At 39.2% G+C, this 24,575-nt stretch overlaps 1 protein-coding gene across 6 annotated transcripts in view; it reads right to left on the reverse strand.

The window, feature by feature from the left end:
* TMTC2 (transmembrane O-mannosyltransferase targeting cadherins 2) overlaps positions 1-24,575 on the reverse strand; it is a 330,806-nt gene that overhangs the window by 30,924 nt on the left and 275,307 nt on the right. For all 6 annotated transcript variants that reach the window (XM_067559871.1, XM_067559869.1, XM_067559870.1 and 3 more), the window contains 2 exons: positions 23,407-23,488; positions 7,007-7,121 (listed from right to left, as the gene is read on the reverse strand). In XM_067559871.1, the coding sequence (XP_067415972.1) occupies positions 7,007-7,121; positions 23,407-23,488 (197 nt within the window). The remainder of the gene's footprint in view (positions 1-7,006; positions 7,122-23,406; positions 23,489-24,575) is intronic.

Consider the following 24,575-nt stretch of genomic DNA (forward strand, 5'->3'; position numbering starts at 1 on the left):
AGACATGGAGGTAGGAAATTGCCGTAACCCTATGCCACTAAGCAGCAAATAGCTCTGGATCAATGTCAAACAATGGAAGGGTTCCACTAGAGGAAGCATAACTTAGAGAAAATGATTAGATACATCAGTGATAAGAATAAAATACAAGGGAGGAAAAGGAAGCCCGGAGAAACTGGGGAATACCTAGAGAAGAAAGACTGCTTTCAATCATTATGAACGATATCCTAGGCTTTCCATGCGTGCTGACTTTGAAAGTATATCTGACTTCTGTTGCTTGACTCCCAAAGCTTAAACTAACTACCCTAACTAACTTAGGGGAATACAAATATCTGCTCGCTTCAGCGACATAACTTGCTATCTAGCATTTTGATCTTGGTCATAAGCAGCCCTTAAACTGAGCCTTTAGACCAGTGATACTCAGATTGATGCTCGGAAGTCTCTAGTGGCTCTTTAATGCGTCTGTGGTTCTTTTGGTAATGTTGATTGCTAATTTGGCTCCTGAACCACTGAGGTCTGAATATTACTGATGTAGACCCATGTGCTCTTCTCCTTACGTATGTCTCAGTGACTCAGACTCCGATTTTAAGGCCAGAAGGGACTATCATGATCATCTGGTCTGACCTTCTGCACATTGCAGGCCCCAGAATCAAACCCAGCCCCTCCTGTAATAGACCCATAACTTCTGGCTGAGTTACTGAAGTCTTCAAATCATGATTTAAAGACTTCAAGTTACAGAGAATCCACCATTTACACTAGTTTAAACCTTCAAGTGACCTGATAAAGGATTCAAGACTGATTCATTTCAATTATGTTGTTAATCAACCATTAAATTAAAAGAAATAATCTTATCAATAAAATGATGACTACATTATATATGTTTAGATGTGCAAGTATTTGAGTGGGAAGGAGGACAGTTACCCTGCATACCACTTGGGATCTGCTATGTTACAAAGCCCTGAACTGCCAGCTCCTTGTTTAAGTGATCTGGCATCTGCCCAACCAAAGAAAAATGGGAAAGTCCGTGTAAGGAAAAGTAGTCTAGAAAGCCAAAATTTGGCACCAAGTATTCTTAAATGAAATTTTTGGTGCCATAATAAAATCATGATTAGACTGTAAACATTTAAACCCTTATCCTATTTTTATTTATGTCACACAAGCACCCTCCATTATAAACCCATTTACAGTTTCTTAAATCTTTACCAAACTAACTATTTGAGCTACATTTTGCATGCTGAGCATCAGGCCTCAGGCTGAAGTTTGCTTTGGAGACACAAGCACCAATTGTGAGAGATGCAGAAGATCTACAACTCATATTGACTCCAAAAGGCCCTGAATGGGCAATTAGCCTCAGATAGGTACACCCATGTCACTGAAATTAAGAAACCTTACTATTACAGAGCTCATTGTAAGTTCAGGGCCTTTGTTAGGTAATAGGAAGTTGGCTGTTGAAAAGGTACTAGCTGTTCTCTAACTCTTAGACCTGCAATCTAACTTGCTTTATTGATATTAAGAATGGCATTTCTCTAGAATTAGTCTATATCCCAAAAGCTAAATGATAAATTATATTTATGTAAACATATGAGTGTATATTAATATATTTCAGTAAAAAGCATAGTAGTTAAATATGCAATGTTAAACATGCCAATTCAACATTTGAATTTAGGCAATTAGAAGTAAACTGGATTTCCTGATTCTATATTGACATGTGTGATATCACAGGAGTGTAACATTTTCAAATCCTGCTTTTCTCGCTGACAAGAATCATCCCACTGAAAACAGTGGGAATATCTGAGCAAGTCAAGACAGCAGGCTCCTGTTATGAGTACAAAGAGCAACTTTGTCAATTATTTAAATGCCACTTATTCCTGTTATGTAGGAATGTTTATATTTTGCAGAGGCATGAATGTGGATGTTTGTAGTTAAACATTTATTCTAATCTGAGTTAATGCTTTGTGGGAAACAGATGCAAGAAAGGTTGCTCACTAAAATCAGACCATTTAAAGGCAAAAGCTACTAAAATCTTTTAATAATGTTTGTCGCGTTGTGGTAGCCATGTGCGTCTTATGTTAGACAGACCAGGCAGGTGAATTAATATCTTTTATCGACCAACTTCTGTTGGTGAAAGTTCAAAAGCCTATCTTTTTCACCAATAGAAGCTGGTCTAATAAAATATATTACTTTGCTCACCTTGTCTCTCTAAAAAATGTAAGTCATTTTATATTTTTGGCTTTACAGAAACCAGATTTTTCCTCAGAAATAGTGTCACTATCATGTATTGTTGTTATTACCTTCTATCATTTTGAACCTCTTGCTCTATATCCAGGCCAACATAAATCCTGTTGTTTCTTAATAAACCATGTATTTTAAATCCATCTCTTCTTCCCCATCACCACAGCTACGTTTATCCCCTGCCTGGTTAACTCCTCTAATCTAACGTTTTCCACCTCGCAATCCTCCAGTCCATCCAGCATCTAAAATGATCTCTCACTTGACAATCAGTCTGCACAACTCCTTTGTGCCACTCCATTGTCCACCATTGCTTACTGTGATGTTTAAGAGTCTCAGTTTTGCTTTCAAGGCAGCACCCACCTACATCTCTCTCTCTGGTTTGTTATTGCAACCCACCTTGCCACCTTTACTCCTAAACTTATGACCGTATAACCATTCACTTCCTTTCCTTCTCACACATCTCTGCACCCTACTTCTCCTGATCCAACTGCCTGGAATCATCTCAGCTCTCTGTCATTCAAATTTATCCTGAAAACCCACTTCCTCCAAAAAAAATCCCACAAGCACTAGCCCACCTTCACACAGAGTACATTAACAGAAACGGTTTTTTTCCTATGATTATGCAAGCAATGGTAGATCACTTGGGACATTTCACAGATATCAGTGTGGGCTGGTCAGGGAAGGTGTGTAATACATGCATCTTTAAGAACAGGACTGTTCAGAAAGCTGCAAGCAGGGACATTCTTTCCCAACTGGCAGATTTACCACTGGTGATGTTGAGATGCCAATAGTGACTCTGGGGAACCCAGCCTGCCCATGGCTCATGAAGCTGGATGCCATCTTGTCTGAACCAAGGAAAGATTCAACTGTGGGCATGGCCAGTGTAAAATGACTGTTGAATGTGGTTTTGATAGGCTGAAGGGACCCTGAAGGTGTTTACTCACTAGATTAGAGCTGAGTGAAAAAAATATTCCAGTGGTTACAGCTGTCTGTTTTGTCTTGAATAATATCTGTGGGGGAAAAGCTGCTGCCAGGATAGAAGTAGAGTGGCCGTCTGCTGACTTTGAACAGCTAGACATAAGGGCCATTATAAGAGCCCAATATGGAGCTATGCAGTTGATAAAGGCTTTAAAAGAGCACTAATAGTCATTCGCAGTAGTGTTCTGGAGTGTCCTCTTGTCCTGGAACTTTGGGTGCTGCTAAGAACTGTGTAGTGCTTGCTGTACATTTATAAATATAACTAGGTATTTTCCTGATGCTAGGAATTGTATTGGTTGTACATTCACAAGTACTGTTTGCTTTGAGTAACATTCTGCAATGTGTGTTGTAAACTAATAAAGATCATTTTATTGTCCAAAAATAGAATTTTATTCATTGGAAAAACAGTGCAGAAAAACATGCAAAAAAACCACAAGCAAATTTAACAAATTGGAAAGGCAGCAAACACTTCTGTCCATTTCAGTGCACAAATTTAGTCCATTGTGGCTACACATACACCAAGTGTGGTTCTCACAAGTCAGGGTATATGAAGCTCTGGTTTTCCTTGCTGTCCTGTGGCATGGGTAGGGGTATATTGGGTGTGGGAGCAGGATGGGAAAAGCAACCACAGAGGGAAGGGAGTTTTGAAACTTACCTTTCCCTTTCTGCTTATTGACACTTCAGCCCCGCCATGGTTAGTATCGCCCGCCAGGGGTGGGGTGAGGGAAAAGATTTTCTGTTTCATGAAGCAATAAAATTTTGGTCCCTATTCCATGGGTGCGAGTAAAGGGCAATGGCACCAACCAATGGCATTTTCTTCCACATGTAGTGGTAGTTTTAGATGGTAATTTAATCTTGAGGGTAACAAAGGCACTGAGTATAAGGTTGCTACTGGTGTCCCAGTACGTGCTCAGGCACGTATGCTGCTAGTCTGTTTACTGTGATGGTGCCAGTTGGAACGCATTGTGGAGTGGCATGGGAAATTGTCTACCACACATGAAGAAATAAGGCAGCTATCACTAAAAACACTGGGAGAGGATTGCAGAGTATCTCCATGAAAGTTTCATCAATCTCTCTTAGGAAGATACAAGGGACATCCCTATATGCATGAACAAACTGTTCTGCATGGCCTGTTGCCTAATTCAACATGGGAACGAAAAGCAGATGCAGTACTTAATTTGTGCCAGGGCTTGATAAGTTGAGCTCCAGCACCTCTAGGCCTGCATCAGTTATAAAAGTAATAAAAAAACTGCTTGATTCCTGGCATCTCATCACTTGAGCCCTTGCACATCTTTCATTACAAATTAAGAACTGAGCAGATGCCAACTCCACCTCTGTTTGCAATACTTCTACTTCTTCATGTTCAAACAGAACAATGAAAAGTTGATACCTTTGTCTTTTTAGCTTGGACTGGGTGCCATCTTTACATCTAAGAACTGTAAGAACAAATGCATCCACAGTTACCCAAGTTCCCTTTCATTAGTGTTACTGTGATTGGCTTGTGGCATTGCTGCAGCCCCCCCACGACATCTCTCTTCCTCTTTGGAATTCACAGTAGTCTGTGGGATATTGGTGGGATATCTGCAAAGTATGGCATGCAGCTTGTTGAAAAAGTGGCAGATCTGAGGGACACTATTAGATCTATTGTTGGCGTCTCTTGCCTTAGGGTATCCCTGACAAAGTTCCTTTACTTTCACATGGCACTGCTGCTGATCCTTGTCATACCCCTTAGCTTGCACCCCGATGCAATCTGTTCATAAACTTCCATGTATCTGTGGCTGGCGCATAGCTGCGCTTGCACAGCCTCTTCTCTCCACACATTCAGGGGACCAATGCCTCCTGTTTACTCCAGGCAGGAGCATATCTACTGTGTGGAGCCGGCATGACTGGCTAGGTAGTTGCACACAACAAGGGAGAGCTATGAGGCGTGCTTACCAAGGTAGGCAATCAGGAAAAGGCATTTCAACAACTTAGGGAGGACTTCCAGTGTCCATGATCCCTGGGCAGTGACCAGTGACAACTGTGACCATAGTGGAAACTGTCGCAAAGAACAGGGGCATTGTGGGACTACTGCTGGATGACCGTTAGTGTCAACACAGTTCACATAGTGTCCACATTCACACTGTGTTGATCTCAGTATGTCAACATTGGTTCTATCCCATTCAGGAAGATGAATTTACTGCGTTGCTGTAACAGGGCACGTACGTCAGCCACAGGCAAATTTGAGGGTTGACATAAGGTGACTTATGTTCACTTAACTTTGTAATGTAGACCAACTGTGAAAGTAGGAGAATAGCAAGATTTTACCCCAGGGAGGTAAAGGCCAAGGCCTCATACCCTGAAGGGGGTACACTCAGAGATGCCAGCGAAGGGGTCAGAGGTGCAGCTAGCCCTGGAAAAGTGACAACACTAGCCCACCTTGATGATATAGCATTGTCCCTTGGCATCACACCTTCACTTTAAAGACAAAAAAACCTCTATTTTACAGTTAATCCCATCATCTCTGTGCCTAACTTCCTAGGCTTGATTTTCTTCATTAATGCTTAGATGAATTGCTCTAGGTATATCCACATTCTAAAGAGGATTAAATGTTAGAAAATGAAAAAGAGAAATGAAAGGATCCTTAAAACAATCCACATTGGTGCTGGCGTTTGGGATAATATTTAATGAATGAATGATTGTACCATTTGTCTTGATTTCCTTTACAGATGTACAAGAACTGAGTCCATCTCTTTCTAACAATCTTTTAAAGGCATTTTGGGGCTTACTTCAAAATCCTGTTATAAGAAGCTTCGGTTCAATTTGGAATGTAGGTCACTCAACTAAGAATTTATTCTGCCTTTTTCAAGTCATTTTCTTTTTCGCTTTCTATCTGTGGATGTTAAAATTATAAAGAGTCAAGCAAAAGAAGCCCATTAAGGTAACTGCTCTAATGACTACTACTCTGTGCTAATTGAATATATTTACTCAAAACCAGTTCCCTTATTTTTGTACATTATGTACAGTATATTTTCCAAAGCAAAATATAGCTTAACCCAAACCATTTGTACTCAGTCATTGCTCCTCCTTTTAAGTATATAAGAAGCATAATAATTATATAGTTATCCTAGAAATAAAGCCTGGAGACTAATACAGTAATGTAAGCATAACATAAGTGTTTAGGGAGAAGCTCAATGTAGCTGAAAGTCAAGGTGCATTGGTTTTAAAAGGAAGAAAAAGCCCTTTAAAATTTCAGATAGCAGAACAAAATTAAATACAAGACTGACTCTGAATCAAGGGGTTCTGATAATATCATTAATCACTCCTGTATTTCTCAAAGTCACCATAACCCTTGAGACCGATATTTAGACTTCTAATCAGTTTACTACTCCCTAATGATATTTATATAATATTCTTTGGTATTTCCAGTATTCTCAAGTTATAGTCAGAGCAGTAGAGTTCCATTCTCTTATTTATGGTCTCTCTATTTTTGTGACTCAAGTCTTTAAAAATAATTTAAAAGGCAATATTGCTGAAGGTACAGTAGGAAAGGAAGATATATTGTTCTCATATACAAGCAAAGAGGATTACATGCTTGTGAAATAGATAATGAATTTGGATGTAATATGCAGAAAAGTTAAAAATTGACTCTGCTAGATGGCAAAAGTTTCACTCCATTTCTTTCCTCCTTACTGGATACAACAAAGCTTTCAAAAGAGATATTTGGTTAAAAAAACTTGCTGTAAGCAAACGCTTCAGAGTTTGGGGGTGGGGGAAAAGAGAGAGAGAGAAAACCAAAGAAGATTAAGAGAGAATGAACCTGAGCATATGGGCTGCATTGAAGACAACATCAAACTCTGTATTGTCCAGCTCAGCTGCCTTCTTTGCCATTTCAGCTGCTTCGATGAGGCGAGATTCTTCTAGGAGAAACTGACCTGCATGGAGGATATTTATGTGAGCAAAGGGGATGAAGCAAACAGTATTTTGGACAGCAACACACCTGAAAATCAGATTTCATAGACTCAAAAGGAAATATGTTTTGGAAAGAGACAAAAATGTATTGAGGTTGCTTTTTTGTTTTGTTACACATACAATAGCAGAAGATGCTGCAAATTATAGCTACAGCATACCTATCTAGAGGCCCTTCTTTGATTAGGTGAGATTTATATGAGTTTCCATTAATTAAATATATTTTCACCTTCCTATGTTTAAGACTACATTTTTGACACACCAAAAAAGTGAAACACTAAAACAGGACTACAAGTGTTTAATGCATCCTGTTGTGCATTGGACCTGACTTTGAAGCACATATTGTACAACACAATGTGCACCAACTATATAGAAGTTAAGGTATCTATCTAAGCTTTTGTACCAAGTTCTTGATCTTGCTATCCAAATTTCTCATTCTGCCAACCTTCCATTTGGCATAGCAAAAATAATGGAAAAACTACTTGATACTTCACTTTATGCAGTGTTCTTGTCTGTCCCAGGATATTATATTACAGAGACAAGGTGGGTGAGGAAATATATTTCATTGGACCTACTTCTGTTGGTGAGAGACAAGCTTTTGAGCTTATACAGAGCTCTTATTCAGGCTGCTTGAACGCTTGTCTCTTTTACCAACAAAAGTTGGTCCAATAAAAGATATTACCTCACCTACCTTTTCTCTGGTTCTTCACTCAGTATAAACCCAGAAGTAACTGTTTAGAAATCGATGGAGTTACACTGGTGAAAATCCAGTGTAAATGAAAGAAGAATTTTTACTTTAACTTTGTTTTCTTTAGTTTCCCTCATAAGTGATGCAATTAGAACAATCCCTTACATTTATTATCCTCTGTTTTTAAATAAAAGAAAGACTAAATGAGTTAAAAACATCTAAATGTCTATAGCCAGTATATACAAATTAATTAAGGAGTATACAGGTTCATAGTACACATGCAGAGTGTGCATTTTTTGAGTGGTAAAACTGCTCAATAGTTCTGAAATTTAATACTACACAAAGTACATGGGGGGGAGCAGGAGGGGGAAATGTAACACTGTGATATTGTCAAAAATAGAAAAAAATATTTATACATTTATAGGTGTTTCAGTCCTGATCAAATGTTTACATCCTGAAGACAACAACATTAAAAACAGGGAAGAAAAATGCTGGAACACTTTTAATGATCTGCTCTGGAGAGAAGTTTTAATGAACAAAAGAAATGTCCATGTTTTACAGGCTGTTTTGTACTTTAACATTCCAAAATAAACAGTAAAACTACAGGCAGCTACTATGGGTAGCAAAAAAGTTCTGATAGTCTCAAAACACATACAGTAAAAGCAGAAAATGATACAGTGCACTCCAGCATTCAGAAACAATACTCATAGTCATTGTTCATTTTGCACAGAGGGAGAAGACATTATTTACAAACCTGCCCCACCTCCAACCACTCCCCCACCCCCAACATTATATATCCATGTTTTATAAACACAAGCCAATAGCACTGTACAAATAACTGAATATTCAGCTCAGGTGTCTGTCTGAATAACTGGGGAAAAAACATTATGGGTCAACCCAAAAACAAATATTTAAAATTTTAGTGAACTAAAACATTGAAGTTTTATTTTGTATCTACTGAAATGTTCTGGAGAGTATTTTTTTTTAAATATTTTTAAAATAAAATTGAGAGAAAACCTGAAACAAACCTTTTTCTGAAATGAAAAAACTCAAAACATTTTGTTATGGAAATGAGAACATGAACCATTTTGACATTTCAATTCTTTTTCCCCCCAAAGAAACATTTTCCTGAAATTGACTCAAATACGTGATTTTTTTCAAATGAACAGTATTTGCATTTTTGGGCAAAAAAGTGTTTGCATAAAAAATTTCATCCAGTTCCATATGTCAAGACCACATGCACTACTTTATATTATGTACCAATTATTGTTAAGTGGGTTACACACTAACAAAACCCAACATTAAAATCCTGAAAGGTAAGAAAAGATGTAAAAGTTGGATTCCCTCAAAACCCCCTCAAATTTCCATCCCCTCAAAACCCAGCTTTAAGGTTCACATAAAGCCATTATATTATTCTTTTTTTTTTTTTTTTTTTTTTTTTTTTTTTAAAGGAACATCTCTGAACAAATAAAATAAGATTGTTGGTTAGACCAATAAGAATGGACTAGGACAGCAAAACAGAGTTAAATCACTGAGCCAATTTCTTTCCATTCTAGAATTCCATCCATCATACTCCAGATAACTTGGACATTTCAGAAGAACTGGAATTTGACTAAATGTTATTCTAAGAATCAAAATAGTATTTTCTTAGTAAACTACCCAGCTTAAGTTTGCAAGAAAGTATATTTTGCAATTTAAATGGAAAGGTAAGGTAAATTATTATAATGATGTGCAGCTGTTTCTCTCCAATGCTATTCTTTCTAAACTAGAGATGGTACAGATGGAAAATAGTAAACTTTCTTTCTTTTTCAGCATAACTTTCCCCAGAACTACCAGAAGGATAACTTCTTCATTCTCTTCTACATACCACGTTAACGCTTCCTAGCTTCAATTTTACAAAAAGGCACAGGTAGGCTAGATTTAGCTATCACTAGATTTGTGATTCACCTGTCAACAATATTAAAACTCAAGCACAATTGACAAATCTCTTCAGGAAGAAAATATTTCTTCTTCCATTATCATTTTTATTTGATTAAATAGCACCCAACTCTTCTAGGCCCCTTTGTGGACATAAGCTAGGTCCCTGAAGAGTTTGCAGTCTTGTATGGATGGGGGAACACAGGAATTGAGAAGAAAACAACATGAGATTCTACACTTTGGATTCCTTCTTCAGGTTTATAAATTCATATATTCCAAGGCCAGAAGGGACCACCGTGATCATCTTTGTGACCTCCAATACAACAGAGGCCATTGTACTACCTCAAAATGATTCCTTTTAAACTAAATCATCTCTTTATAGATTCCATACTCAATTTACCAGGTTTTCAATATGTACATTTCTGTACATAAAACCTCATGAATGTGCAGCAATTTGTAGAAGTTGCTTCCATTGCAACTGGATTGTAATTTTCCCATACCATTAAAAATGATATTTTACTTAAGAAAAATACATACATCCTACCGTATGTTACTCAAGGGAAAGTTAAGGTGTTCTACCCCAATATTCTACCTTCTAAATCTCTAAAGTATATTTCCATTTTTATTAAGCTTTAATTAGTGCTGTTTATTCAGCTTAATTTGGTGGTTAAAGACCAATAAATATATTCCTGCAGCTTTACAACTATAAAGGATATTTCACTGAAAACAAGGGTATACATATCCATTGCTGAACTGTTGTTTTATCACTTACTACAGTAATACTCAGAGAATCATAAGAGCCATCTTTCTGTTTCCTAAAACAGTTTTTGCAAAGGAATTATTTTTCCTATTTCTCGGTGAAGGGAAGTGACTAAAATCAGGAGATTGTCCCTTTACAAAGCAGTACCAATAAGTCTTGGAGAGCAGATAACAACTTGGTGCATACCCCTAACAGTAACAACAACAAATTATTAAACAGAGTCAACAGTAACTTAAGTGTAATAACACTTTACAAGAACACTTCAATTATAAAATAAAAAATTAAAATTAAGGGCAACCAGAAAACCCCCAGAAAAATGAATTATACTTAATAATGAAACTAACTTGGAAAACTGCTCTAACCACTTTTACTCTGTGCACTGTAACATCTTTACACATTTACTTTATAAGGTGTGTTATTTTTGGATCAAGGACTTGGCAATGGATTTTAAATGTCTGCATTCTATGCCTGGATGCTTCTTAAATTTGGAAGAACCATGGTAATGTACAGTGACTATACATTCATCCAGCAGATCTGACCCCAGCAGCTTTCCAGCAGTACACCAGTCATACTCAGGCTTCCACCAGTCTTGGTTACCACTTGCATAGTGATCCCAACACATTCCCAGTCCCAGATTTTCCCAAAAACATTTGCTCAGCAATGTCCAGCCCTCTCTTGGACAGTTCAGATACTAGAAGACAGGATACTGGGCTAGATGGAACATTGGTCTGACCTAGTATGGCCATTCTTACCAATGCTGGCAGGATGACCAATTGGCTAAGGGGGCATGGGAAGATGTCTTGACTTCAAGGAAGATCTGATCCACTAGCCCCTGATCCAGGAACTACTTGTATGGGTCTAAATTTATGATTTATGATTTCACCCAATAGACTCAGACTCTAAGGTGAGAAGGGACCAATATGATCATCTAGTCTGACCTCCTGCACAACAGAACCTCACCCATCCACTTCTGTAAATGGACCTGACCTATGACTGAGTTATTAAAGTCTAAAATCATGGTTTAAAGCCTTTAAGGTACAAAGAATCCACCAGTAAGTGACCAGTGCCCCACGCTACAGAGGAAGGCGAAAACCCCCCAGAGCGTTTGTCAGTTTGCCCTGGGGGAAAAACTCCTTCCCGACCCCAAATATAGCTATCAGTTAAACCCTGAGTATGTGGGCAAGACTCACCAGTCAGACACCCAAGATAGAATTCTCTGTAATAACACAGAACCCACCCCATCTAACATCCCTTCACAGGCCATTGGCATATTTGCCAGTAGTCAAAGATCAGTCAATTGCCAAATTAGGCTGTCCCATCATAAATTTATCAAGTTCAGTTTTGAAGCCATCTAGGTTTTTTGCCCCCACTGCACCCCTTGGAAGTCTATTCCAGAACTTCACTCCTCTGATAGTTAGAAACCTGTGTCTAATTTCAAGTCTTAACTTCCTGATGGCAAGTTTATATCATTAGTTCTTGTGTCCACACTGGTGCTGAACTTAAATAATTCCTCTCCCTCTCTGGTATTTATCCCTCTGATGTATTTATAGAGAGCAATCCTATCTACCCTCAGCCTTCTTTTGGTTAGGCTAAACAAGCCAAGCTCTTTGCGTCTCCTCTCATAAGGTTTTCCATTCCTCAGATCATCCTAGTAACCCTTCACTGCACCTGTTCCAGTTTGAGTTCATCTTTCTTAAACATGGGGGAACAGAACTGCACACAGTATTCCAGATGAGGTCTCACCAACGCCTTGTATAATGGTACTAACACCTCCCTATCTCTACTGGAAATACTTCATCTGATGCATCCAAGGACCGCATTAGCTTTTTTCACAGCCACATCACGTTGGCGGCTCAAAGTCATCCTGTGATCAACCAATACACCCGGATCCTTCTCCTCCTCTGTCACTTCCAACTGATGCATCCCCAGCTTATAGCAGAAATTATTGTTATTAGTCCCTAAATGCATAACCTTGCACTTTCTACTATTAAATTCCATCCTATTTCTATTATCCAGTTTACAAGGTTATCCAGATTTTCCAATATGATATCCCAATCCTTCTCTGTATTGGCAATACCTTCCAACTTTGTGTCATCTGCAAACTTTATTAGCACATTCCCACTTTTTGTGCCAAGGTCAGTAATAAAAAGGTTAAATAAGATCAGTCCCAAGACCAATCCCTGAGAAACTCCACTAGTAACCTCCCTCCAGTCTGACAGTTCATCTTTCAGTATGACCTGCTGTAGTCTCCCTTTAACCAGTTCCTTATCAACCTTCCAATTAATTCCCATCTTTTCCAATTTAACTAATACATTTAACTAATTTAACTAATAACTAATTTAACTAATTAACTAACTAATTTAACTAAGTTAACTAATAATTCATAATTCCTCATATGAAACCATATAAAATGCCTTACTAAAATCTAGATAAATTAGATCCACTGTATTCCCTTTGTCTAAAAAGTCTGTTACCTTCTCAAAAAAGGATATCAGCTTGGTCTGGCACGATCTACCTTTTGTAAAGCCATGATGTATTTTATTTCAATGACCATTAACCTTAATGTCTTTAACTACTTTCTCTTTCAAAATTTTTTCCAAGACCTTGCATACTACTGAGGTCAAACTAACAGGTCTGTAGTTACTTGGATCACTTTTTTTCCCTTTCTTAAAAATAGGAACTATGTTAGCAATTCTCCAGTCATACAGTACAGCCCCTGAGTTTACAGATTCATTAAAAATCCTTGCTAATGGGCTTGCAATTTCATGAAGTAGTTCCTTTAATATTCTTGGATGGAGATAATCCGGCCCTTCCGATTTAGTCCCATTCAACTATTTGAGTTTGGCTTCTACCTCCCACGTGGTAATTTCTACCTCCATATTCTCATTCCATTAGCCACCCTACCACTATCCCCAAGCTCATCATTAGCCTCATTAAAAACGAAGAGAAAGTATTTGTTTAGATATTCGACCATGCCTAGATTATCCTTAACCTCTACCCCATCCTCAGTGCTTAGCAGTCACACTTCTTCTTTCTTTGTTTTCTTCCTATTTATATGGCTATAGAAGTATCAGTTTTTACTTTTACTATCAGTTTTTATTCCTTTTAAAGGTCCAACTCTACTTGGATTTTGGCCTTTGTCATTTTATCTCTACATGTTCTGACCTCCAAGAAGTAGCTTTCCTTCCAGATCTCCACATCTTCCACTCCATGTAGGCTTTCTGCTTTCTCTTAATCAACTGTCTGAGATGCTTACTCATCCAGCTTGGTCTACAACTCTTGCCTATGAATTTTTTCCCCTTCCTTGGGATGTAGACTTCAGATAGTTCCTGCAACTTTGACTTGAAGTAATTCCAAGCCTCTTCTATCTTTAGATCCATGAGTTCTTCAGTCCAGTCCACTTCCCTAAGTAATTCCCTTAATTTTTTAAAGTTAGCCCTTTTGAAGTCAAAGATCCTAATCACAGATCTATTTTGTTTATCCTTCCATTTAGTTTGAACTGAATTAGCTCATGGTCGCTCGAACCAAGGTTGTCCCCTACAACCAGTTCTTCTATAAGGTCCTCACTACTCACCAATATCAAATCTAAAATTGCATCCCACCTTGTTGGTTCAGTAACTATTTGGTGAAGGAATCTGTCAGCTATCACATCCAGGAAAATCTGGGCCCTATTATTACTACTAGCACTTGTCCTCCAGTCCATATCTGGGAAGTTAAAATCTCCCATAATCACACAGTTTCTCACACTAGCGTTTCACACACTAGCACTTCACACACTAACATTTACTTCATTAAAAGCCTTAAAGAGGTCCTTATCCATGTCCAAATCAGATCCTGGTGGTCTGTATCACACCCTAAACACTATCCCAGGGGAAACTCTAATAGTTTTCTTCCCCAATGTGATTTTTACCCAGACAGACTCTTTCTTATCAATTCCATCACTTCTAATTTCTTTACAGTTTACCTCATCATTGATATATACTACTACTCCACCACCTTTGCCTTTATATCTGTCTTTCCTAAACAGCACATATCCTTCAATACTTGTACACCAGTCATGACTACTATATCACCATGTTTCTGTTATCCCTATAATATCTGGTTTCACTTCCTCTACCAGTAGGTCTAGTTCCTCCATTTTGTTACCCAGGCTCCTTGCATTGGTATACAAACATCTTAATTTTTGCTGTTTGACTTCGCTCGCTTTCCTTATCTGATTTGGCAGTCATTCTACTGCCAATATCGCCTATTAGACTAGTATCTACACTACCCTATTAATGTCCATTCTCCTGTCCACTGCTGTGTCCTTTCTTACTTCATTTTCCTCCCTCTCAATGTTAAAATCAGGCATGGAGATTCTCTGGGCATCTCCCAACCATCTTCCCCAAATTCCTAGTTTAAAGCTCTCAACCTCCATCCTAGAAGTTTTTGCCAACCTCCATCCTAGAAGTCCATTTCCCTCCCTACTCAGGTGAAGTTCACCCCAAGAGAACAGTCCTCTGTCCATGAATGCCTCCCAGTGACCATACATCCCAAAGCCCTCCTTATAGCACCACTACCTGATCCATCTGTTGAGCATCAGAATCTTGTCATGCCTTTGTTGTCCTCCTCTAGGGATACGCAGAATCCTACTGCAGATCACCTGAGCCTCGATTTCCTTAAGAGTCTTCCCCAGCCTGGCATAGCCTCCTTTGATACGTTCCAGTGAGAATCTAGCTATATCATTTGTATCCACATAAAGGACAATCCGTGGTTTCTTTCCCACTCCCGATAGGATCCTCTTCAGCCTCAGTTCCACATCCCATATCTTAGCACCCGGCAGACAGCACACCCTTCTGTTCTCTGGATCAGCTCTGGTGACAGGCTTGTCTGTTCTTCTCAGCAGGGAGTCCCAATCACATATACTTGCCTTTTCCTGGTAACGATGAGATTCTCCGGCCTATCCCTGTTCTTTCTGGCTGCAAGTCATCTCATCTTCTATTCTACTTTGCAATCCTCTGCAGCCATTCCTGTATCCTCCTGGGGCTCTTATTTGGTGGTATCTCCATTGGCTCATCCACTCTTTGTATAGGACTAGCTGCTCTTCTCTTCTTCCTTGCCCTCCCATCTTCAGCAACCATCTGCTGTGCCCTATTTCTGAGCTCTATTTCTCCTTCACTAGCCCGTCTTTTTCTCTGCCAGGTTCTCACAGTCACCTGTTTCCACTAGCCACTTTCCTCATCCAGCATTCTCCCCTCAGAGTTCACTGGTCCTGCTTCCATCTGCAGGTCTGGGTTTTTCCCTTCAGCCTCCTCATTCCTTTGCACCATCATCTGCTCGAACCCCTTCTAAACTTAACCAGAGTTTCCACCTGCATCTCCAACCCTCAAATCTTCTCTTCCACCAGCTCTATGAGGCAGCACTTCATACAAACAAAGCTCTTTTGATGTACTCCCTCCAGGATCACGTACATCCCACAGCTTCCACATCCAGTCATCTTCATTGTCTCTTCCACTGCCTGAGTGACTACCACTATCGCCTCCGTATTTGTCATAGCCTTTCCCCACAGATCCTTTCAGTGAGAGACACAAAGACAAAAACCCCACCAAAACAACCCCCAATAAGCACCCCAACAATATCACAACACCACACACCCCTACCCAAACTCCCCTTGCAAACTCCCGTTTTCAGCTCTGTTTGCTGCCTCCTGTGCAGCTGCATGATTGAGTGGCTGCCTTTATAGGGCTCCTAATTATGGAAGCCCCGCCCCCTAATTAGGCTCAGCTGATGTCAGTTCACCACCCAGTACCAGCTCATGCAAACTGAAAGGGAAGAAAAAAAAAAAACACGAAACAAAACAAAACAAAAAACAAACACACACTGTCACACTGGCTTGATGGGGGCGGGGGGGTTGTGTATTTATTATATTATTTAACATCAAATGTCAAAATCATAGTAATTCATGTGAGATATGCCATGTCATATACTGTTAGAAAGGCTATAATGTGCTAAGTAAGATGATGATGTTTATGTTCATGTGTTATATGTGTAATGGAAGTTATGAATATGTTTGATATATCAGTATTTCAAATTGTGCTGTGTCTGGGCCACACCCCAGACAGGATGGCTGCAGCAATAGCCTGCCTAATGGCTCATTAAGAAATTCACAGGTACAAGGAGCCCAGGGGGAGAAGCCAGGGATATACCTGATGTGTCACCAGGACTCACTTATGTGACTCTGGACTCCATTTTGGTTGCTGCAAAATTCCACAAGCAGCATGGCACAGACCAAAAGACATAAAAGGCAGCTGCCCGGGATCCATTTTATCTTTTCAGTCTTTCGTCTGTCTTTAGTCTCCAGCCTACCTCTGGATTAACTCATCTACAACTGAACCAAACTGAAGCTGTGAAACAAAGGACTGAGACCCATCCAGGTACTGGATGTACACCAGAGGGACTATACAAGCCTGCAAACTCCACAATTCTTCTAGAAACCTGATATATATGGACTTTCAAATCATTTGTATGTATCTGATTGCTCTAATCCTTTAACATTTTTCTTATAGTTTGTTTCTTTCTTTTATAATTCTTTCAGTTACTAAAGGACTGGCTGGCAGCGTGGTATTTTGGGTAAGATCCAAACTTATACTGATCTGGTACTGTGGCTGACCCTTTTGGGGTCAGGAGAAATCTTTTTGGTTAAGAGCATAGAGTTTTAAATAACTCATCTCTTTACTGGACCTAGTGGCTGATTGGGAGCTAGAGACTGAAATGCAGTAAAGGGGGCTGTGTATATTTGTATTTTGGCTTCTTGATAACTGGTATGGGGAATCAGAAGCAATGTTTGTGGATGGTTGGGAAGTCTGACTTCAGGGTCATGCACCAGAGCTGGGAGAATCTGCTCTCCTTTTGCAGCCTGCCCTGACCTTGGCATTTTCAGGTAGCTACCCTAGGCACGGACAGGTCACACACACAACTCCACAAAACTCATCCACTGCCCCTAAGGCCCACTCAAACTCCCCTGTTTTCAGCTCTGTTTGCTGCTCCTGTGCTGCTGTTTACAGGGCACTACCCATTCTCATATTTTCAGGGATTTCCTGCAGTAGTTGTCATAACTGGCTTTCTCCAACTGTATCAGTTTTGGTAGCCTGATTGTTTATCTGAATTACAACCAACTTTTGGGATACCAGTTTTACAACAGCTTTTATTCCAGAAGGATTTCCCTGCTTCCAAGAACTTTTATGTACCGTAGCTGTTCCTGGAGTACAACCAGCCTTAAATGTAAACACCCCTCTTTGTGGATGCATTGTGGTAACTACAATTTGGATCAGAAATCATTTACTAATTTCTGATGGTCACTGGACTGCCAAAGGCCAATAGATCTTGCAGGTCATCTGTCAATCAAGTGCACCAGAACTATCTTTGTATGGCTTGTAACCACTGAGACTTCAAGTATCCACTGATACTGTGGAAACATTTAGATACCAGAAATACTGCCAGAGCCATCAGTCCCAACATCTACAGCCTTGCTGAAACCTGCTTCTTCTGGCAAATCCTCTCTGGCAGAGGTGGAGCAAGATGTGTGCTTCAGTTGTTTGTGGAATAAACTAGGAGACTTTAGATTGTTTCGCTTAAAACCCAGTGATTTTAGTACAAATCTCTGTCAAATCTCTGTCTTGATCAGCTCACCATCCAGCTAGAGGAAAGCATGCACTTCTCCAGTCTGTGTAAATACACCCCTACAACGGTCAGGAATTTTGCAGAGGCACACAGTGTTGACACCAAGCCCAAAGGCAAATCTCTATCAGAGTCTACGATACATCCAGTAGCTGGGATATGCAAACATGTTGTCATCTGCCGTGTGCAGAGCACATAGTCACCTTTCTCTAGAATGGGCATGATGGTTCCCAGAGACACCATTTTGAACTTTTATTTCACCTGTTAGAAGTTAATAAAAATAAATAATGAAAAGTGAATAAAAGTGTGATAGCTAGGAAAGGCCTTGCCCGAAGTCTAAATCACTTAATTAATCCCTTTTTATAATAAAAATGGATTATCCTCATTAGATTAATTAAACTTTAACTTAATCAGGTAATTTGCAATTGAATTTCTCTGTTCAGTTCCACTTTCAGATTCTTTTATTAAAATCATAGTTCAGTCTGCTTAGTTGAGTCTAACTAAAGCTCGTGGATCTTTAGATGGATGTAGAACAGATGAATAGTGATCTTAGGGTAGTAAGTAGATTTCTGACATCTTCTGTTTCCTATCTTTCACTTTTGAACTTAAAACAACAAATTTCTAAACCGTTACATAACTTTCCCTTACACCAATTTACAAATCTACTATTACTCTTTTTATTATTTTCTGCACGAATCCTCATTTTTTTTCCTGCTCACTGTCTCCTACATGGGATAATTAACTGTTATACTTTGTTACTTAATGTCTAAATTCTAGCCTCTCTCTGAAATCACTTTGTATCCATCATTTCTCCAAAGGTAACAGCTGTAACATATCCTCACTTTTGAGTCCAAGGATTAAAAAGGATAGGAACTCTCAGAGTTTGCACGTCTTTATACATTTGTCTGTAGCATGGGTAGCAGTGAAATTACAGGAACACTTCAGCCAAAAATTTCAAACCCTGAAGTTATGCACTTAAAATTCTCATACTAAGGCACTTCCACCAGTGAAATGCAATTAAAAGTTAGAATTGTATTAAATATAAAAACTGAAAACCAGGAGAAATGCATTTTGTTATCAGCTTACAGCTAATAACAAAATGCTTTGATCTATTTAGGGCATCCCCATGCCGGGGGCGGGAGGAGAAATCACCAAGTTCCTAGGAAGGTCAGTTTTTATATTTGTCAGGAAATATAAAATTGACTTTATAGTGTGTAATTCTAGTGAATTACTTATATCTGACTGCAGGATTAGCTGAATGCAGTATATATGGAGTGAGAAACAAAACAAACACATGGATCTGCTCCACTGGGAACACCAGATGCTACATAGTGATGTATACTGGGAAATTGAATTCTCCAGTGAGTTGTGGTCAGAGCCAGACAGATACAATATATCCATCAGCACAGCCCCTGTCAACTTTCCCATTCCACACCCTGGAATCTCTCTACTAGAGAATGAAGGTCTCAAAATTTCACAATGAAAACTCAGCAAAGAAGACAAATGGCAAAAATGGTGGTCTTGTTATAAAAACATAACACACATGTCTCTGTCAGAATAACAAACTTCATACAATATGTAAGTTCTTAGGGGCAGGATCTATCTTTTCTTTGTGTGTACACTCCCTAGCATAATGGAGACCTGATCGCTGATTGTGATCTCTAGTTACTACTATAATACAAGTACATAATAAATATAGTTTAAGGAAGATGGTATTTCTGAGTTATTAAACATAAAACAATTGTTCTAGAGAGTGATGTTTAAGTGATCGCATAACGATCTCATTAGGTTTCCAACCTCTCTGCCCCTGAATTGTCTCCAGTAACTATGATTTAAGAAGAGCATTACTCTCTATTGGTGTAATAAGAGAGTATGTATCACTCCCAAATTGAAACTGAAACTTAATTTATCTGTAAGGAATATTCCAATTTAAATCTTGTTTGGAATCTTCTCAGAAGCTGTGAATGTGAATCAGTTTTTAAGTAGAGTGGTGGTATTATAAGAGCACAAAGAAATATATGCAACTTTAAGCATAAGCAGTCAAGTCCCTTTTGATGCTCTTGAGCCCAATGCAATCCTACAATGTAAAACAAGGTAATTCCTGACCACTCTTATAAGTACTCATCCCAAAGTCCCTTAAGAACTGATAACTTGAATGAAGCAGCCTATTTCCAAACAAGCTAGGTTACTGACCATGAATGCTGAAGAGTTTCAACTACAAACAGCCTCACCTCAGTCCCTGGAGGCACTTGGAAGAGAGAAAGGTGATCAGGAATAGTCAGCATGGATTCACCAAGGGCAAGTCAGGTCTGATCAACCTGATTGCATTCTATCATGAGATGACTGATTCTGTGGATGAGGGGAAAGCAGTGGACATGATATATCTTCACTTTAGCAAAGCTTTTGATACAGTCTCCCACAATATTCTTGCCAGCAAATTAAAAAAGTATGGGTTGGGTGAATGGACTATAACATGGATAGAAAGCTGGCTAGATCATCGGGCTCAATGGGTAGTGGTGAACAGCTCGATGTCTAGTTCGTAGCCGGTAACAAGCAGCGTGCGCTAGGGGTCGGTTCTGGGGCCAGTTTTGTTCAACTTCTTCATTAATAATATGGAGGATGGGGTGGATTGCACCCTCAACAAGTTTTCAGATGACAGTAAGCTGGGGGGAGTGGTAGAAACGCTGGAGGGTAGGGATAGGATAGAGTGACCTAGACAAATTGGAGGATTGGGCCAAAAGAACTCTGATGAGGTTCAATGAGAACAAGTCCTGCACTTAGGACGGAAGAATCCCATGCATCGCTACTGACTGGCTAGGTAGCAGTTCTGCAGAAAAGGACCTGGGGGTTACAGTGGACAAGAAGTTGGCTATGTGTCAACAGTGTGGCCTTATTGCCATGAAGGCTAACAGCATATTGGGCTGCATCAGTAGGTGCATTGCCAGCAGATCAATGGGAGTGATTATTCCCCTCTATTTTGCACTGGTGAGGCCTCATTTAGAGTACGGTATCTAGTTTTGGGCTCCCCACTACAAAAAGGATGTGGACAAGATAGAGAGAGTCCAGCGGAGGGCAACGAACATGATTAAGAGGGCTGGATTAGGAGGGCTGGAGAACATGACTTATGAAGAGAGGCTGAGGGAACTAGGCTTGTTTAGTCTGCAGAAGAGAAGAATGAGGAGGGATTTGATAGCAGCCTTTAACTACCTGAAAGGGGGTTCCGGGGAGGATAGAACTAGGCTGTTTTCAGTGGTAACAGATGACTGAATTAGGAGCAATGATCTCAAGTTGCAATGAGGGAGGTCTAGGCTGGATATTAGGAAAATCTTTTGCAGTAGGAGGGTGGTGAAGCACTGGAATGGGTTAGATAAGGAGTGGTGGAATCTCCATCCTAAGAGGTTTTTAAGGTGCGGCTGGAGAAAGCCCTGGCTGAGATGATTTAGTTGGAGTTGGTCCTGCTTTGATCAGGGGATTGGACTAGATGACCTCCTGAGGTCCCTTCCAACCCTAATCTTCTATGATTTTATAATTTCCAGAGTAAAATTACATTTTCACTGCAAGAGGTGCCCTCACACTTGCAGATATGGGGACATGATTAAGAAATTATGCTTTCTTTTTTTGCTGTAAAAACAAAAGACCTTTTTAATGGATAGCTTTTAAATTATGAAATTTAATACACCAGGATTTATAATTTCAGCATTGCAACATAGTAATGTAGAAATCAATGCATCATGGATCTGTGAAATACAAAGTAACCTCACACAGCTTTTGGATTACAGGGGCATCAGAAATCCTATGCATTTTAACTGTGCAAATGTAGCTGGGAAACTCAGTCAAGGAGTAAAGTGGGAAAACATGGAAAATAGCATGAAGACATGGGAAACAGAAACCTAGAACTGCAGTGAAACATACAGAATCAGGTTGATTTCAGGGACAGATTTTTGACAGCGGCTCTTGACTTTGCAACTTCAGATTTCTGTGATCACCACATCTGAATTTTTGAGCACAAACCAGACAGACATATAAAATGCATCTGCATAGACACAAATGTATTTGGGAGGTAGGTTAAGGATACTTAGAAAGTGTTGCCACCACATTAACTGCTACGGTATACAGTGCAACAGCTGCCTTATTATTGCAGACTAATGGATTTGCATTCCAACAACACGCAGGAATTAAGCTTGGGACTCAAAATACAAAATTACACACTATATTTGAACCAATCAAATATAAAATGTCACCAACTGAGAATTAGAAGCCACACAGTGAAGTACACAAACAAATAAAGTTATGGCTGGTTAACTATATGTTCTATTTTTATTATTACCATTTTTATGCACCATCCCTGCGGTTGTTTTACTTAAACCCATTGGAGCCAGAAGAGGAAATTAAAACAATATACAAAAATATATGTACTGTATGGCTGTGGTTCCCCATCATGCTCCCCAACTAAGATTAAATGTATTCCCCTTCCCTAGATTTTCCAACTGGGATTACATAACTCATATTTTCTGACTATTCTATTATCAGTTTTAAACTAGAATAGGAGGCAGTTCATCAAGTTAAATATTTGTTTTGGTTTCTTGGGACCACTCACATCTGGAAATATTTTTTTGTAAATCTAGCAAAAACAATCTATCTATCTAAAGATATGATACCATCACCCTCAAATTAAATGTGCGCTTTGCATCACTTAAACATATGATTGGCCTAGTATTAAAAAGGTATAGCCAAACCTGTCACAGCCTTTTAAAATACTAGTCTGTTTCAAGCCAGAAGGAGGCTAAGGGGAAGGCAGATGTACAGCTCATAACTACTTACTAGGAAACAGAATCTTAACTGTTCTGCCCTGGTGCACACTAGAATAAAATCTTTAGTTGCCCACCCACAGGCAGCAAACAGAGCTAGGCCAACACTGTTAAGAATAACAAACACGTCTATGAAACATTTTTACATCTAGTAATATTCACCTTCTTCCTTTCCCAACAGAAAGACAGCAATTTTGAAATTTACCCTTCCAGGAGAAAAGCTGTACAAAATATGAAAATACTCACCTCTCTCTTTGCTGTGATTAACATATTGAAATGGAGATGAAGTTCTACATTTTAGGTTAGTTTCTTTTGTTTGAAAGGAGGTATTTTGCCAGTAACAGTTTCTAAATCTTTAATCACTCAGAGAGATTATCAGCAAGCCTGGAAAATGCAAGGAAACCGATCTATCAGAAACTTACCATAATGCATGTAACCATTGCCTTTGGTAGGATCCAGGTGAATAGCCTTCAGGAAGTACTTTTCTGCCTCACTCTTGCGGCCCTTAAAGAAAAAGAAAGAGAGAAAATGTATTATCTTAATACTGAGTCACCATGGAGCCATCATGTTCAGCCTACCACACATGCTACTACACTTTCCAAATTCCAGGCACTACAGCAAAACAGTTACTTTTATTACCAGATTCAATCTAAGTAAATAGGAAATAAATGGCAAAATACTTCATTAACACAGAGTTGAGGTTCACACATTCATAGATTCCAAGGCCAGAAGGGAACATTGTGATCATCTAGTCTGATGCCCTGTATAACACAGGCCATCGAACCCTCTGAAAAAAAAAAAAAATCCTAGAGCACATATTTTATATTAAAAAACCATCCAATCTTGATTTAAAAATGGTCAGTGATGGAGAATCCACCAAGACCCTTGGTAAATTGTTCCAGTGGATAATTACCGTCGCTTTTAAAAATGTACTCCTTTTTGTCAGTTTGAATTTGTCAAACTTCATCTTACAGCCATTGGATTGTGTTGTATCTTTGTCTGCTAGACTGAAGAGCCCATTATCAAATATTTGTTGCCAATGCAAGTACTGATAGGCTATAATCAAGTCACCCCTTAACCTACTCTTTGTTAAGCTAAATAGACAGACCTCCTTGAGTCTATCACTATATGGCATGTTTTCTAATCCTTTAAATCATTTTGTGGCTCTTCTCTGAACCCTCTCTAATGTAGCAACATCCTTCTTGAACTGTGGATAGCAGAACTGTACACAGTATTTCAGCAACAGCGACAAATCTACTGGTAAAATAACCTTTCTATGCCGGTGACAGCTTGTGCCTTTCCAGAACATAGGAATACAAAGTTAGGGAAAATGCCCACGTAACCTTATTTTTGCCTCCTTGGAGATGGCAAGAGCCACAAACAACTATCTGCGTGCACCGCAGCTGCCTTTAGTGTAGCTGTACTGAATGGTTTCAATGGTGGAAGCCGTAGGTGAGGCAGGTTGGTGGAGGTTTGTTCGGCGATGAGGATTAGTTTGAGGAGCATCACTGAGATGTGATTATGATAGAAGAGTGTGCCCTAGCCTCGTGTACAAGTAAAGAAGAGGGAAGCATGTGTGTCTTGAGGAGCT

Source organism: Emydura macquarii, unplaced genomic scaffold (assembly GCF_026122565.2).
Source record: "Emydura macquarii macquarii isolate MOO-44397 ecotype Brisbane River unplaced genomic scaffold, CSIRO-AGI_Emac_v2 contig_2205, whole genome shotgun sequence".
Lineage (NCBI taxonomy): Eukaryota > Metazoa > Chordata > Testudines > Chelidae > Emydura > Emydura macquarii.